Source organism: Muntiacus reevesi, chromosome 2 (genome assembly GCF_963930625.1).
Source record: "Muntiacus reevesi chromosome 2, mMunRee1.1, whole genome shotgun sequence".
Taxonomy (NCBI): domain Eukaryota; kingdom Metazoa; phylum Chordata; class Mammalia; order Artiodactyla; family Cervidae; genus Muntiacus; species Muntiacus reevesi.
This window is the reverse complement of record NC_089250.1, coordinates 62,877,581-62,895,271: the sequence shown is the minus strand read 5'-3', so window position 1 is coordinate 62,895,271 and position 17,691 is coordinate 62,877,581. Positions and strand designations below refer to the sequence as shown.

The 17,691-nt window shown below is 51.9% G+C and overlaps 1 protein-coding gene across 1 annotated transcript; it reads left to right on the top strand.

Moving 5' to 3' along the window:
* The first annotated feature begins 11,637 nt into the window (after nucleotides 1-11,637).
* FAM83C (family with sequence similarity 83 member C) lies at nucleotides 11,638-17,219 on the top strand. The gene is made up of 4 exons (XM_065919180.1): nucleotides 11,638-12,108; nucleotides 14,488-14,655; nucleotides 14,838-14,962; nucleotides 15,782-17,219. Exons 1-4 carry the CDS (start codon nucleotides 11,638-11,640, stop codon nucleotides 17,217-17,219), a joined length of 2,202 nt encoding a protein of 733 aa, XP_065775252.1.
* The last annotated feature ends 472 nt before the right edge of the window (nucleotides 17,220-17,691 follow it).

Here is a 17,691-nt window from a genome sequence, read left to right as displayed (position 1 = left end):
CTGCTCCTGGAATGGATGGAAAAATTAATGGAACAGATTTTGGCTCCCAACTCTACACATTAATTTATATATAAAAGTTATTTGAGCCTTAACCCATTTGCTGCCCAGGGCAGCTCCCTAACCACAGAGCCCAGCCCACAGCCCCGGTTCAGCTACCGGGCTTGCTTTAGAATCATGGAATCTCTGATTTGGAAGGAACATTAGTGGTCATTTAGTCCAGCCCTGGTCCACAACTGGACTCTCTTTGTCAACATCCCTGTTGGCCTGTGTCCATATGGGCCATCTATGAATACCTCCAGCAGCAGATGGTCTCCACCTGCAGGGCCAAGTCCTGTATCCGTAAGATGAGTAATCATTAAACACTGCAACTTGTAATTCAGAGCCATGTTGCAAAAAGTCAGGTTGATATGTCACGTCTGTGATGTTTCCAAAGCCCTCGCTTCCTGGCCATGGGCATCTTGGAGGCTGCCAGGCTCTTCTTATTTTTGTGAGTCTCTAGCCTATTTCTTCTCTGAGCAAACTGAACCACTTGGGGGCAATCCAGTATGTTTTCTCTGCCTGGAGTCCTCTCCCCTCTTCTGTCTATAGAAATCCCACATATCCCCAGATGCCACCTCTTCTGTCCACCCCAGGCAGTATCCTCCAGTGGAACTATTTTTTTACATACCCACCCTCCACCCTGCACAGGAGCCCCTTGAGAGTGGGCGCTGGTGTTTGGATCAGTCTCCTTTGTTTCTCCAGCGTCCAGCAGCATGCCTGGACCTTAGTAGAATCAGGGTGATCTTTGATAAGTGAAAGAAGGAAGGAATGACTAAATCACTAATCACGAGCCCAAGAGCCCCTTTCTGGACTGTTCTCAGTCTGTACTACAGTTCAGCTTATTGTAACAGTTCAGTATGAAGTGTCTCCCTTGGCCTTCAAATAAGAATGAAAGCCAAACATTCTTTCTATAGCTAAATGCTTTTCTATTGCAAATTGTTATACAGGACAAGTGAGAGATGTGGTTTCTTGCCATCAGGGATATTTCTCTCTAGGAATAATTTTGTCTTTTATTTGTATTCTGTATACTTCCAGCTCTGGGTTGGGAAGATTCCTTGAAGAAGGGAATGGCAACCAATTCCAGTGTTCTTGCTTGGAGAATTCCATGGACAGAAGAGCCTGGCAGGCTACAGTCTATGGGGTCATAAAGAGTCAGACACGACTGAGTGACTTAACACTTTTGCATACTTCCAGAAAAGATAACAGCAAATTAAGAGATAACAGGTGTAAAAACTGCAAAACAATTAAAGTTTAAAAGATAAGATGCAAGTATTGGGAGGGAAAATAATCATGTTATCACATGACTTTTGGGGCAGTCTATCAGTTGTCTCAAGCAGTCCTGTTAAATAGTTATTGTCGTCCTCCTGGTCCTTCTCCCCTTTAGGCAAGAGAGGGGACTATGGCTCAGAGAGGCCTGGAAGGCTACTCAGCCCTCATCTTCAGCCCCGGGCCCCTTACTCTCTTCCCACCCAACACTGCCTCCTGCAGGTCAGCGAGGAAACCTGCAGTTGAGGATAAAACCTTGCTCTGGGACTTCTGGTGGTCCAGTGGTTAAGAATCTGCCTGCCAGTGCAGGAGGCACGGGTTCAATCCCTGATCTATGAAGTTCCCACATGCGGTGGGCAACTTAAGCCTGTATGTCACAACTACTGAGCCTGTGTTCTAGAGTTCGCGTTCTGCAATAAGAGGAGCCAGCTCAGTGAGAAGCCCAGATACCGCCAACTCACTGCAACCAGAGGAACTCTGCGTGCAGCAGTTAAGACCAAGCACAACCAAAAACAAACTAATTTAAAAAGAAACAAAAAACCTTGCTCTGGGCTCCCTAGAAGCCAACAGCAGAAATGAGGCCAGCTGAAGGTTGTATAGTTCCCACTGTCACATAAAAGGAATTACGCTTACTCATCAGAAGAAACTAATGTTTTCCTTAATCACAGAGAACAGTGTAGGGTTTTTAAATGAGAAACCCTGAACAGTGTAGCAAATAGTACCCCTAAGCTTTCAGTATTGCCTAAAATGTTAAAAATTGCAAGTATTGCTTTCTTACATCAAGCTGCGATTAAAGCCCAGCCCACCCCTCAGCCAGTATTTTTCATGTTTCTGTTCTGTGCCAGAGGCTGCTTGGTATTTTCACTTAGTATCTCATTTAATCCTCAGTGACAATTCTGTGAGGTAAGTATTACCTATAAGCTCATCTTAACTGCTGAGGAGGACTGCCGCTTGGGGAGGTCCAAATTTATCCTGCATGTGGCCTCGGGCAGTTCTGACACTCAAGTGCAATGCTTTTAGTTTTAGCAAAGGAATATGACATGGGGAAAGGGTCAGTTGTGCTCCATTAAAAAGTGAAAGGAAACCTAGAGCAGTATTCCAACCTCAAGGGCTTCTGTGGGCATATTAACAGGAAAAGACAGTGTGGGGTTCAGGCTCTAGAGTCAGAAAAGCCTTGAAGGGGGTTGGGACGTAAAGCATGGGCAAGATTTAAGTAGGTGGAAAGGAAAACAGTAAGTGAAGACTGCGGAGTGGACCAACTAAGTTGGTTGTTAAGGAAAGAAAAGGTTGCATAGATCCAGGTGGGACCACGAATCAAAGCCTGGTAACTGCATCAGGACTGTGACATGGGAGTGAGGATGCACAGCGGTGTGGAGGGTGGGCGGACATAGCAAGGATTTTGGCCATCTAGGCTTGAGGGCCTGGGGGCAATGGTAGAAATTTAAAGGAGTTCAAACTCCAGAGCTTTCCTGGGAGCGGGAATATGGCAGTGTCTGGTAAAAGAGGGGAACTTGAATCCTCTTTGTTGTGGATTTTTTTTTCAAGTGCTAATTACATTATCCTATGAGACAGGCCAGGGAGGTGTACTGAGGAGAAATCACAGAATGTAGCTAACAGCCTCTGGCTTCTGAGCACCACCCCGCTGCTTTGGTGCAAATGCTAGCAGGGGAGTTGGGCTGTGAAAGATGCCACAGGAGGGCGAGGGCATAGGGAGGCTTGGATCTCAGGGTGGGGATGGTTAAGGCCTCAGGGCCAAGGACTTTGGCCTTGTCTTGGGTATAGAAGGGACACTTGAAATTGTGAAATCAGATGTGTTCCCAGAAATGAGATGAGGGTAGCCCAGGGCCTGGGGTGGGTGTGGGAGAAAGCATTCACAGTGATGCGGGTGGGGTGGGGGCTGTGGTAGGAAGAGCAGGAACCAGCGTGGCAGGTAAAGCCTGAGGTGGAGCTGTGGGGGGGTTGGGGGTGGGCGGCTTCCCTAAGGAGGAGCCTCTTCATGCAGCGGGTTGCAGAGCCTCGGGGCTGGGAGTAAGTGGGTGAAGCGTAAGTGCTTTATACTATTCCAGGGTCAAGACTTCCGGGAACAGGTTATGGCAACAGTTGTGAAATCTTGGGAGGTGCTCTTGATGAGAAGAAATGGAGGGAAATTGGGCAGGAGTTAGGAGAGCAGGTGTTTTCAGGACAGGAAAAGACTGAAGATGTGCGTGGGGCTGGGGAGGAGCCCGATTAAGTGTGAAGCAATGAGTAGGGTTGGAAACTTCCCACAAGTGTGAGGAATTATTGTTAGATCCCTCTGAAAGTGGAAACCTGGTCTTGAGAATAAGGGCCTGGCTTTGGAGAGGAGGGAGCCCTTTCCTGAGACCAGAGATTGGAAGACGCATAGGGGACAAGTGATTTCTGTGATAAGAAGCCAAGAGGGAAAGGAGCTCCTGATGCCCAGGGAACGCAGACTTGATCAGCCCTTGGGGCGGGGGTGGGGAAGGGAGGGGAGCTGGCAGGCCTGTGGGCTGAGAACGCGACAGTCCCAAAGTGTTTGAGCTCTTCCCTTGGGAGCAGCCCTCTGCTCGCTGCTCTGGTTCTGCCTGCTTCAGCCTTCTCCCACTGCATCCCATCGTGCCTTGCCCACTTTTAATTTCATGGCTGCAGTCCCCATCCACAGTGATTTTGGAGCCCAAGGAAATAAAATCTGTCTCTGTTTCCACTTTTTCCCCATCTATTTGCCATGAAGTGATGGGACTGGATGCCATGATCTTTGTTTTTTGAATGTTGAGATTTAAGCTAGCTTTTTCGCTGTTCTCTTTTACCCTCACCAGGAGGCTCTAGTTCCTCTTTACTTTCTGCCATTTGAGTGGTATCATCTACATGTCTGAGGCTGTTGATGTTTCTTCAGGCAGTCTTGATTCCCGCTTGTGAGCCATCCAGCCCGGCATTTCGCATGCTGTACTCTGCATAGAAGTTACATAAGCAGGGTGACAATATACAGCCTTGACATACTCCTTTTCCAATTTTGAACCTGTCAGTGGTTCCATGTCTGGTTCTAACCATTTCTGCTTCTCCTGAATACAGGTTTCTCAGGAGGCAGGTAAGGTGGTCTGGTATTCCTATCTCTTTAAGAATTTTCCACGGTTGTGATCCACACAGTCAAAGGTTTTAGAGTAGTCAATGAAGCAGAAGTAGATGTAGATATTTTTTTAATCCTCTGGCTTTTTCTATGATCCAATGGATATTGACAATTTGATCTCTGATTCCTCTGCCTCTTCTAAATCCAACTGGTACATCTGGAAGTTCTCAGTTCATGTACTGTTGAAGCCTAGTTTGAAGGATTTTGAGTATTACCTTGCTAGTGTGTAACATAAGCCCTAGCCATGATCTACTCCCTCACCCCGCCTGGGTGTTAACCACCCCTCACAAGTTTTCTGTGGCTTCCAAGGGACTTCCCTTGAGCCATGCTGCTGAGCCCAAGCCCAGACCCTGCCCAGGTCAAGGGCCTCTGTACCTCTATTGAGGGGAGAAAAGAGATCCTGGCTGGGGAATTTCCAGGAAGAGAATCTTCAAGTGCTGACCTGTAATGTCAAAAAGTGATAGAACACAATGTGAGCACTTGAAGGGGCTTGGAGACCTCCAGTTCAGCCCCCTCTTGCTCTATAGATGGGAGGCCGGGGCCTGGAGAGGCTCACTCAAGGTTTCACAGTCAGGAACCAGAACCCCTGACCTGTGTGGGCTTGCTTCTTCCCTCTTTATCTCTCACCCTGCAGCCAGAAACAGCTCCTTCACTTCATAGTCACCATCTGAGAAAGAGCAAGCCACAGGGCTATACTCTAATTGGGGGTGGAGGATAGGACATGGTTCGTCTGAGTTTCCAGAGTGGTTCATGAGCTATAAACCCCAAGCAATGGGTTCATACCTTGGCTTACTCCGTGGCTTATAATTACCTATGAGTCTGCCTTCCTCGCCAAACTGAGTTCCTTCAGGGCACAGACCATGCCTTACTCATCTTTGGGACCACAGTGCTGGCCTAAAGTAGGCATTAAATACATGTTGGGTAGACCAGACGTTCAGAGGTTGAGGGAGGGGATGGGCTGGGCTGGGGAGGGAGAGGTGGCTGGACCAATAATGTTGGGGCAAGGTAGCAGGGAATCCCTGGCCGAGCAGTGGTTAGGACTCTCTGCTTTCAATCTCTGATCTAAGAACTAAGATCCCACAAGACGTGGGGTTCGGCCAAAAAAAGAAAAAAAAGAAAACAGTTGAGGGCTTAAGAGATCAGTAAACTTTCTTTTTTGAGAAATAAGAGGTGGAGGTGTCTCTTATTCAGAGGCATTCTGTTTAGGAAAGGTGGTTGTGTCTGGGTCTAGACTGTGGATGTTGTGATCATGGGTCTCAGTCTTTCCCCCACGTCCTTCCCTCCACCCCCTCTATCATCTGTCTACCTATTCCATCTCACCTATCCTCATTCATGTTTCCTTTAGGGGAGAGAATTCCCACTTCCCTCTCCTGGAGGCGAAGTGTGAGAGGACCACTGCTGAATCCTCACTGGCTCCACCCTCTGCAGAGAAGGTGAATGATTTGTCTTTCATTCAAAGACAAAATGGTGTCTTTACCAGTATTTCTTTTTTTATATTTATTTATTTTTGGCTGTGCTGGGTCTTCATTGCTGCACAGGCTTTTCTCTAGTTGCAGCGAGTGGGGGCTACTCTTCATTGAGGTGTGTGGGCTTCTCATTGTGGTGGCTTCTCTTGTGGCAGACCACGGGCTCCAGAGCAGAGGCTCAAGAGTTGTAGCACATGGGCTTATTTCCTCTGTGACATGTGGGATCTTCCTGGATCAGGGATCAAATCTATGTCTCCTGCATTGGCAAGTGTATTCTTTACCACTGAGCCACCAGGGAGACCCCTACTGGTACTTCTGATAAAGCTGATTGGAGAATATAGCTTTTGCTCTCTGGCCAAATGGACTTTCTAACATCTTCCCAAAACTAAACATGCACACCCCCCGCCCGAAGAGAGTGGACCTCTCTCCCTTGTGGGGACAGAACCTCCTCTGGAATTTTACCATGTAGATCAGTGGAGAATACGCTACTTTTGCAGAACTGAGAGAGAGAGACAGAGAAACCCAGAAATATCTGAGCCCAGCTCCTTCCCTCAGCCACAAGATGGAGAAATCATTCCCCTTCTCTGTGGAGGGTGGAGCTGGTGAGGATTCAGGAGTGGTCCTCTCACACTTTGCCTCCAGGAGAGGGGAGTGGGAAACATTTCCTGAAGGAAACATGAATGGGGACAGGTGGGATGGGATACGTGGACAGATGGGTAGAGGGGGTGGAGGGGAAGGATGTGGGGGAAAGGCTGAGACCCCCATCATCACAGCATCCACAGTCTAGACTCAGACACAACCACCTTTCCAAAACAGAATGCCAGAATCCTTATTCCTTGTGATGGCGCTTGCCTGGCACGCATCCACATATGCAGAGTTGGAGAGAGGACCTTGCCCCCCGTGAGCTGGGATAAGAAGCCAAATCTCAGAACCACACTCCACTGACACGACCCAGGGTCACGTTCAACTTCAGGACTGGCCTTTGGTCTGGAGGGGCCCAGAGACTCACCAGGAGGAGCTCCTCTGATGTTGCTTCGTTTGTTGTCAGGCCTCCCCTGAGCCCCTATCCGTTCATGGTTGCAAAGACTCTAAACCAGCATGTCCTGCGCTCCTCATCCTCTCCCAGTCAGGCCCCTGACACAGGGAGTCCACTTATTCCTCTCAACAACCTGGTGAAGGAGACGGTGTTGGCTCCATCCTACAGACCAAGACACCGTGACTCAGTACTCAGCTCACCCATTAAGTGCCAGAGGCAGTGTGGCCTCCGGAGACCTGCGAGGTACTCTAGAGCAGCTAAACCACAGCATCTGGCTTGTTGCTGGGACTCTGGTGCTTTGGGCCACTCTGCCCCCAACCCCCCCACCACTGCACCCAGTTCCTTCAACAAGCCTGTCCCTGCCCCTCTGGTCCTCCAGCCTGGCACGCCCAGCCCACCACTCCACACATCTTGAAATCTTTCTCATCCTCTAATTCCCAGCATGAGTCAGTCTCTGGAAATCCTCACAACTTGTCCCTGTGTCTAGCTCTTAGTTTTGCCTTGAGTCAAGAGATCTGGGGGACTTCCCTGGTGGTCCAGTAGTAAAGAATCTGCCTTCCAATATAGGGGACATGGGTTTGATCCCAGATGGGGAAACTAAGATCTCAAATGCCACAGAGCAATTAAGCCCTTGCCCTGCAACTAGTGAGTCCGTGCGCTGCAACCAGAGAGGCCTGCATGCTACAAGAGTCCACATGATGCAACTAAGACCCAACACAGCCAAGTTAATTAATTAATTAATTAAAAAGAGAGATTTGGGCATACTCTGGCTCCCCTCCCAGCCCTGGCTGCTCCTTCCAGGAATCCTGTCTTCTCTGACCCAGCGGTGCCCCAGTAGAGGCGTGTGGCCATGTTGGCATCAGAACCGTTTGCAACTGAAGGACTGCAGCCCAGAATCTGCTCCCACCACCCAGACAGGACGTTCACCTGCCCAGGCGCCGCTCAGCTTGTAAGAGAGAATAGACAAGGCTAAATAGCCCCCAGGGTGGTAGAATGATGCCGGGCAGGCGCCTGACACACCTCCTGGACAGGAAGGTCTTTTTCTTCCTCTTAATAATGGTTATTAAGGAGCCTGTTCCCGACACACTGCGGCCAGGTCTGGGCTTAGCTATCCACATGGCTCTCATCACCCTGGGTCCCCACCCCTAGGCTCAGCCCCAAGGCTAGGATCTACCTGTCTACCCTCCCACTGCCCTTTACCCACTCAGTCCATCGAGCGGGTGAGTGGTGCTGCAGCCCTGGGGAATCTGGTTTGATTTACATGCTTTTATTGGCTTGGCCAATAAGTTCGTTAGGGGTTTTCCATAAGATGTAATGGAAAAATCCAAATGAACATTTCGGCCAATCCAATATTATCAGGGTATCAGGGATCCCTTGGAGCACTTTTCAACTCAGTCTCCCTATCCTGGCCCCTCTCAGCTGAGTTTCCTTGTGCAGACACTTAGGCCCATGGTCTAATGTTAGGGTCAAAGACCACCCCTGATGCCAGGCACTCATTCACCCAGATATGCACCCACCCACACACACGAGAACACACACAGATGCACAGGTAGGTAAACACACTGCTGTGCAGTTAAGGCGGCCAAGCAGACACACAAACATTGCAGAGAGATAGCATGTAATATGTGTATCTGCACAGGTACAGTTGTGCATAGGTACAGTGTACAGGCACACCACATTTTATTGCACTTCGCTTTATTGTGTTTTGCAAATTTTGCATTTTTTTTTTTTACCAACTGAATCTTTGTAGCAACCCTGAGTTCTCAGATGATGGTTAGCATTTTTTAGCAATAAAGTATATTTTTAAACTTTCTTTTTGTCTGTGTCCTGCAGCAAGTGGGATTTTAGTTCCCCAACCAGGGATCGAAACTTCACTGCCTGTAGTGGGAGCCCTGAGTCTTAACCACTGGACACCCAGGGTAGTCCCAGCAATAAAGTATTTTAAAATTAAGATATGTATTTTTTTAGACATAATGCTATTGCACACAATGGACTACAATGTAGTGTAAACATAACTTCTTTTTTTTTGTTGTTTTTTTTTTTTTTTTTAAACATAACTTCTGTATGCACTGGAAAGCCAAAAAATGTGTGTGATTCACCTTATTGAGATATTTGCTTTATTATAGTGGTCTGTAATAAATGGTCCGAACTCATAATATCTCTGAGGCGTTTCTGTATATGTTGAGCCATGTGAAATGTGAAATTGCCAATATTCAGTGGTTTTTTAACTTACAGAAATGGAATCTAATACAAACGTGGGCATGGAGGGAAATATAAAAAAAATAAAAAGCCAAATTTTTACACCCATGTTCAAGCAGCATTATTCACAGTAGCCAAAAGGCAGAAACAATTCAAGTGTCTATCAGTGAGTGAATGGATAAACAATGTGGTATGTACACACATTAGAATATTATTCAACCTTAAAAAAAAGGAATTCTGTCACACATGGTCGAACATCAGTGAACCTTGAGGATATTATGCTAGGTGAAATACGCCAGTCATAAAAAGAGAAAGACTGTATGATTCCACTTACATGAGATACCTAGAGTAGTCAAATTCATAGAGTTAGAAAGTAGAGTGGTGGGGTACTTCCCTGCTGGTCCAGTGGCTAAGATGCTGCCTTCCCAATACACGGGGCCTGAGTTCGATCCCTGGTCAGGGAACTAGATCCCACATGCCACAACTAAGACCTGGTGCAGCCAAAAAAATTAAAAACGAGAAAAAAAGAAAGTAGAGTGATGACTATCAGGGGCTGGAAGAGAGAGAGGAAGGTACTAAGCCTTTTATAGAGACAGAGTTTTCGTTGTGGAAGATGGAAAAAGTTCTGGCAATGGATGGTGGTGATAGCTGCATACCAGTGTGAGCGAACCACTGAACGACATACTTAAAAACAGTTAAGATGAGGGACTTCTCTGGGAATTCAGTGGCTAAGACTCTGGCTCCCAATGCAGAGGCCCTGGGTTTCATCCCTGGTCAGGGAACTAGATCCCACGTGCCACAACTAAGACCCTGGTGCAGTCAAGTACATTTTAAAATGTAAATTAAAAAAAAAAAATTTAAGATGCTAAACTTTATGTTAATTAAAAGTAATTTTTAAAAAGAGCCCAAAATATGTGTCATCAGGTAGATATACACATACTGAGGGATGAACCACAGAGACTCAACAACACTGAAATATGCCTGCTCCCCTCCCAATGATGCTTCTCTGAGCCAGACAAGGCCCCTGCTCCCCCCTCAACAGGTCTGGAGATAAGGCCCTAATGAAGGCCCCGCCACCCTGGCCACCCCCACAGCTTATTACCCTCCCACGGTCTGGCTCTGCTTACTCACCCCCACCCCTCACTCAGCCTCCCCACCTCCAGGGAAGGGCCGCCTTTTATTTTTTTTGGCCGCACAGCATGGCACGCAGGATCTTAGTTCTGCAACCAGGGATCAAACTTGTGCCCTGTGGACACAGAGGAACCTGTGTCTGGTCTGGGCATGACCTCAGACCAGTTGAAGCTACTGCAGCCAGCACTAAACAGGGTCATGAGACATGACCTGAGGTCTCCTGCTGTCCTGGCCATCCTCATCGGACCTTGTCCCTCCGCAGAAAGGTGGTGCCTCGGGCTGGCACTGTGCACCACTGCGACCACTCCTGCCCGGCCTGCCTCCCCAGTGAGCTGCCACCTGCTGACTACTTTTCTCCAGCACAAGGCCTCTCACCCTGCTCCTAGGGGCTCTGGGACTTTGGCCCTTGATGGTGACAGAAAACAGAAACTTGCCTCCAGACCTGTTTGCCTCTGAACCATGCAACGTGTGCCCTGATCCTCTCAAACGACTTTCTCATAACTATTAAAAATTTTTAAATTTTATTTATTTTTGGCTGTGCTGGGTCTTCGTTGCTTTGCATGGGCTTTCTCTAGTTGAGGTGAGCGGGGGCTACTCTAACTGCGGTGCTCCGGCCTCTCATTGTGCTCCCGCTCTGGAGCAATGGCTCTAAGCGCACGGGCTTCAGTAGGTACAACCCACCGGCTCGGTAGTTACTGCTTATGGGCTCTAGAGCGCAGGCTCAGTAGTTAGTGGCTCACGGGCTTAGTTGCTCCGTGGCATGTGGAATCTTCCGGACCAGGGATCGAACCCATGTCCCCTGCATGGGCAGGCAGATTCTCATTCACTGAGCCACAGGAGAAGCCCATAATCATTTAATATCCAGCCACTGAGGAGGGTTCGGGTTAGAGTTAGGGTCTGGCCCTACCGGGTCAAGAGCTTTCCCAGAGTTGAGCTTGTTGGAAACAGCCATCTGAACAGAATTTTTCCGGAGTGGGACAGCATTTTTCACCGGACTCTGGAAGGTCAGGGTTTGGAGGAAACTGTTGGAGCCTGGTGGGGAAGGAGAAGGTGATGCTGGGGTGGGGCTGTGGGGGGTGGGGAAGGAGAGTGTGCTGAGGGCCTGCCTTTCCCTGGGCGGGCGAGTCCCAACAGCAGGCAGACAGGTGAGGCTGACCCGACAGGTTCCTGAGGCCAGGGGCAAAGGGGTGGAGCGTGGCTCTGACATAGGGTGACAGCAGGCCCGGGGCCCTGCACACAGGGCAGGCGGGGCGGCAGGCAGGCCCGCTGGGATCTTCCTGCCGTGGCCAGCCCAGGGTGCAGGCCATGGAGCCCGCTGGAGGGTGAGAGGAGCCGGTGGGCGGGCGTGTTCGGAGGCCCGGGGCCTGGGGGCCCAGGGCATGGCGGGGCCCCTGAGGAGCCGGGTGGACGAGCTGAAGCGACCCTGGTGGCGGCAGAGCTCCCCGCTGGTGCTGCAGCACAGTGAGGCGGCCCGGCTGGCGGCCGACGCCCTCCTGGAGCGGGGCGAGGATGCCTACCTGCGGGTCATCTCCGAGGAGCGGGAGCTGCCCTTCCTGAGTGCACTGGACATGGAGTACATGACCAGCCACACGCGCGGGGGCCCGGAGCTCGGCGAGGCCCAGGGGCCCGAGGCCTTGGGGCCCGACCGCCTCAGCCTGCACTCTGAAGTCACCTCGGGCACTTACTTTCCCCTGGCCTCCGACATAGACCCTCCGGACCTGGACCTGGGTTGGCCCGAGGTGCCACATGCCACAGGCTTCAGCCCCACGCAGGCTGTGGTCCACTTCCAGCGGGATAAAGCCAAGAGCATCAAGGACCTTCTGCGTTTCCTCTTCAGCCAGGCCCGCACGGTAAGGGCCCCATCTCTTCAGACACCCATTTTGCAGATGTGGAAACTGAGGCCCAGGGAGGGAAAGGACGAGTGCGCAAGGCCACCCAGCAGCTTGGGGGCAGCACTGGGATGAGAACCTCTGTCCCCTATCAAGTCACAAAGTCCTAGAGGTTTTATTTACCTTGGTAATCCCTTGGCGGGCTTCTCTGGTGGCTCAGATGGTAAAGAATCTGCCTGCAATGCGGGAGACCTGGGTTCGATCCCTGGGTTGGGAAGATCCCCTGGAGGAGGGAAAGGCAACGCACTCCAATATTCTTGCCTGAGAAATCCCATGGACAGAGGAGCCTCATGGGGTACAGTCCAGGGGGTTGTAAAGAGTCAGACACGGCTGAGCGACTAAGCAGAGCACAGCACGATCCCTTGGCATTCAGGGACATTATGGATAAGCTTAGAACAGGGGATGGGCCTCAGAGACACCACAAACACCCTGAAAACAGGTGCAACGGAGTGCTCATTGCAGAGAGGAATCCTCTCTCTTTTGGGGGAGAGGGTCCATGGCTTCCATCAGATTCTCAGAAAGATCTATGCTCCCAAGACAAAGAGCCCCAACCTCGGTAAGCATCTGAGCCACCCCCTTGACTTACAGAGGAGGAAACTGAGGCCAGGAAGGGGATGGGGCTCACTCAGGGAGGTCTAGTCCGTTGGTGAAATGGAGCCGGAGCTCAGGGAGAGGAAAGACGTCTTGACTCAGGCCCCTGAGACCCAGGCACTGTCCTGACGTATGGCCCTGACCACGCCTCGCCCCTTGTGTACCGTGTCCCGCTGGCCTGAATCAGGGGAAGGGGCACTGGAGCCTGGGCCTCTACTTGGCCCTGAGGTCTGGGCTTTTAGCTCTGCACCCAAAAGAAGGAGGAGAGGAGGCTGCTGGGCTCAGGGATGGGGAGCAGGGGCTCAGGAGAAAGGGAGACGGGGGAGGGGAGGTAGGGGAGCTAGTGCTGGGAAGACTGTAGCTAGACTAGCACAGCCTCACTCCTGGAGCCCAGACCACTGACTCAGGAGGCAGGGGGATGAATCAGATGACCCCAGGCAGGGTTGGAGGCAGGTTAGCCCTGATGCCCTGGCTAGGGGAGCAGCCTGCAGGGAACCCACTGCAGATGTTAGGAGCCAGGATGCTGGGACCTACCGGGACCTCCAGAGCCTCCCTGGCAAGTCTCCCTACGCCCCAGGCAGGGGAGGGCAGGGCCTGATTGGTAGCTGGAATGGGGTTATTAGTGAGAGGCTGCTGTCATCACTTCTGCCCCTTTGATCTTTCTTGCTTGTCCTTCCCCCCCCCCCAACCCCCAATCACCATTCCTGGCCAGACCTGTGCCATGGACCAGGGCATCCCTCAGTGCTTTGGTTCCTCGCATCTAGACCCTCTGCCTCTGGGCCAGGAGCCAGGCTTCCACTCTGGGCTGTCACTGACTCTCGGTGACCTTACAAAGTGCTTCCTATCCCCATGGCCCAAGGTCCTTGTTTGTTAAGGAAGCAGCAGGAAAGGATCATTTATTGAGCTTCGGTTGTGTGTTGAGGCTTTTCACGTTTGATTCTCCACAACTCAGAGAGGTAGCTATCATCATCTCCATTTAACAGATGAGGAAGTCGAGGCACCCAGAGGTGAAGGAACTCGCTCATGGCTGTGTCACTAGGAAGTAGCAGACTGCAGGTTTGAACACAGTTCTGTTTGGCTCCAGAACTGGAGTGCTCTGCTCTACACCTGCTGCCTCTCAACCTGGAGGACTGGGAGGGGAGGTTCTCACAGCGGACAGTGAGCAGAAAACTTGGTCCCAGTTGGTGTGGGTGGAAAAGGTCACAGCAACCTCTGCAGCTTCACAGAGGAACAGATGGGTCTGGCAAAGGGCACCGAAGACCCCAGTCACTGCCTGCAGCTCTGATCCATGACAAGGGAGCCTCAGAGTCACAGAGTGACAGCTGGAGTTAGTGGGGGGGGGGGGTAGTATGAGGTGCTGGCCTGGGAACTGGGGTCTGGGTTCTGCTTCTGACTTTCCCTCTCTGGGCATCAGTCCTCACCTATGTAGAGTAGACATTCAGACTGGTACAGTTGATCCACGGACCTCTTTGAGATTCTGACATCAGAATGCACACAAAAACTTTCAAACATCCAATAAATCAATTAAAAAAAAAAACCACCCACAAACCTTTCAGACAGCCTTCTGGGCTTCAAGACAGTGAAACCTCTCTCTTTCTAAGTCAAGAAGCCCCAGGCTGGGGCTAAAAGTTCCATTAAAAGCTCCCAGTTCAGATGGTCTCATGGTCTCCTGCTTTTCAGTTCAGTGCCTGTTTCCTGGAATCTAGCCCCTGCCCCCCCGGCAGGGCTGAGCTCCCCCTCCCTCCCCAGGTGGTGGCTATCGTGATGGACATATTCACCGACATGGAGCTTCTCTGTGACCTCATGGAGGCCTCGGGCCGGCGTGGTGTCCCTGTCTACCTGCTCCTGGCTCAGGATCACCTGAGGCACTTCCTGGAGATGTGCTACAAGATGGACCTCAACGGAGGGCACCTGCCGGTCAGCGAGGGATGGGGCAGGAGGCGGGGCATGGGGTGGGGTGGTCCATGAGCACTGGGAGTCAATGGGAGGGGGGCCGGGTTCTCTTAGCTCTTTCTGGTCAGAGACTCCATGGGACTTAGACATGGTTTGAGCCCCGATCTCTCAAGGTCACCCCCAACCCCCTTCCCTCCTTGGCTCAGAACATGCGTGTACGAAGCACGTGTGGGGACACATATTGCAGCAAGGCAGGCCGCCGCTTCACAGGGCAGGCCCTGGAGAAGTTCGTCATCATCGACTGTGAGCAGGTGGTGGCGGGCAGCTACAGGTGAGTGAGTGGGATGGGGGTGATGCACCTGGGGCTGGGCCATGGGCTGGTGAAGCTGCCTGGGAGCTGGCAGCTTTGAATTGCCCTTCCTTCATCCATCCTTTCCAATATGGACTGAGCAGCCGCCTAATGTCAGGCATGGTGCAGGGCCCAGGGACCAGTGTGGGGAGCAAGAGAGCCCCGGACTGGGCCCTGGAGGCACTCACCCTGTGGTAGGATTACTTTAAAGCCCCGGCACAGAAAATGTTGTTGTTGTTGTTTAGTTGCTAACTTGTGTCCGACTCTTTGCGACCCCATGGACTATAGCCCGCCAGGCTGCTCTGTCCACAGGCTTCTCCAGGCAAGAATACTGGAGTGGGTTGCCATTTCCTTCTCCAGGGGAATCTTCCTGACCCAGGGATTGAACCCGTGTCTCCTGTCTTGGCAGGCGGATTCTTTACTGCTGAGCCACCAGAGAAGCCTAGAAAATATTGGTGTTGGCCAAAAAGTTAATTCAGGCTTTCCCATACTAGTCTATAGAAAAACCTGAATGAACTTTCTGGTCAACCAATAACCCTTGCACCTTGGAACTGGAGGGACTTCAGGGAACCTAACCCTCGGTCCATTTTACAGATGGGGAAGTTGAGGCCGCGATGGGAAACTGTGTGTCCAAGTCTACTAAACCGAGCAGCACAGACTCTGGAGTCAGAGCTCTGCCCCTCACCTGGGCCCTCGTGGTGGTCAGGGTGGTGGTGGTTTTGTCTCCCTCCCCTGGTTGTGACTCCTGCCTCATCCCAAGGGCCTGCAGTTTGCCTCCTGACCCTGACTCTTTGCCCCCAGCTTCACCTGGCTTTGCAGCCAGGCCCACACGAGCATGGTGCTGCAGCTGAGGGGCCGCATTGTGGAAGACTTTGACCGGGAGTTTCGCTGTCTTTATGCCGAGTCCCGGCCTGTGGAGGGATTCTGTGGAGGTGAAGATCCCCCGTCCCCCAGGGCACCGTGCCCTCCCCCAGTGGCCTTGACTTTTGGGCCAGGAGTCCCCAGCACCACATCCTCATCACCCTCCAGCACCAGCCTCAGCAGCATCAAACGCTCACTTCGCATGGGCCACTCATACCTCGCTCTGCCAGGAGGTGGTAACCGCACTGACAAGGGTGTGGGGTCCTCATCCCCCGGCCCTACCCGCTGTGAGGCTGATGGCCAGCCCTCCCTGCAACGCCAGCTGTCAGACCCTAACCACGGCCCGCTGCTAGGGCCCTACAGGGCCAACCTGAGCAAGCTGGGGGCATCCCCTTGGTGCCAGTCTTCCCCTGCCCTCAACCACAATAGCACCAGCCCCGTGACCCTGGCAGGGGGCTCACCTCTGCTTGCTTGCTCTCGCCCTCTCCTCCCCTTTCCCTGGAGTGTCTCAGCTCTGCCCCGGTTCCCAGAGAACGGGGTCCCAGGAAGCCAGGAGCCTAGCCCCTCACGAGGCCGCTGGGTACCCAGCACAGCCCTGGAGACACTGGAGGAGAACAAGCCGTCTCTGAGTCAGAGCCAAGGCCAGCTGGATCTCCTTGGTCCCTTCCCCAGAGCACGAGAAGCAGGAGGCCCTGATTTGGGGGTGGGCCGCAACTCAGGCTCTCTTTGGCCTGGTGAGCGGGCCCCAGAGGACAGGAGGTTGGCCCCAAATCAGAGATATAACCAACTGGATTTCCTGCCCCAGGCCCAGGCTGCCAGGGGAGCCCCTGAGTCAGGCTCACCCAAGGTTGGCAATTGGATCCCAGAGGACAAGAGGCTGTCCGCAAACCACAGCCATGGCCAACTGGACCTCCTGGTGCAGTCCCCCCAAACTGGGGGCTCCAGAGTGCCCCCTGAAGCCAACTCCCCAGCCAGTGCTGGCAAGCAGGGTCCAGATGAACGACGGCAGACCCTGGGCCACAGCCAGCTGGACCTTATCACAAAGTTTGGTCCATTCCGGGGTGAGGGGCCTGGGCCCAGTGAACTCCCTAGGCTGAGCCCTGCTCGAAAGGCTGGAGTGGACTTGGGGGAGGAGAAGCGGCGGACGCTGGGCCACAGCCAGCTGGACCTCATCACCAAGTATCATCAGTTGCAGGGCACCAGGCAGGGACCCGAGCCCAGCCTCTCCGGGGGCCCTGCGGGTAGCCAGCGCAATGGCAACAGCAATGGCCTGTCTGAGGATGAGAAACGGCGGACCCTGGGTCATAGCAAACTGGACCTCATCACTAAGTACAACAAGTCCAAGTTCAGGTTGCTCCGAAGCCGCTTTGAGACCTAGTCATGCTCCCAGAAAGGGACATGTCTGTCTTCCACCTACTGTGACCAGATTTGTTCAGGTCCCAGACTCTGGGGAGGAAGCTCGGGTAGGAACTGTATGGGGAGAGGGATCTAGAAGCCCAGGTTAGACATTCCCTGGGCTTGGGATTCTTGTTCATATACGCACATGCACACACATGGGAAAATGGAATTTACAGTTACCGGGCACCTGCCACTTGTCACTGTGCTGGGCCCTCCATACTGGTTACTTCTCATCATTCATGCTTACTCACAATATCATACAAGACAGATTCTGGTAGGTATACAATTCTAGGACCATAGGTATCATCTTCCCTATAATATAAATATGGAAGCTGAGATCTAGCGAGTTTGATGACTTTCTCGGAATCAGGTCCAAGTAACTGACAGGGGCTCAAATCTTTATTTCTTATGATTTTGTTTTTGCACAGATGGGACACACAATATCAATAGTT

Excerpts from the sequence above, each read along its gene's own strand:
- FAM83C (XM_065919180.1), top strand. The coding sequence starts at position 11,638 with ATGGCGGGGCCCCTGAGGAGCCGGGTGGACGAGCTGAAGCGACCCTGG. Across the intron at positions 12,109-14,487 it reads TCTTCAGCCAGGCCCGCACG|GTGGTGGCTATCGTGATGGA; the intron begins GTAAGGGCCCCA and ends CTCCCTCCCCAG. Across the intron at positions 14,963-15,781 it reads GTGGTGGCGGGCAGCTACAG|CTTCACCTGGCTTTGCAGCC; the intron begins GTGAGTGAGTGG and ends CTTTGCCCCCAG.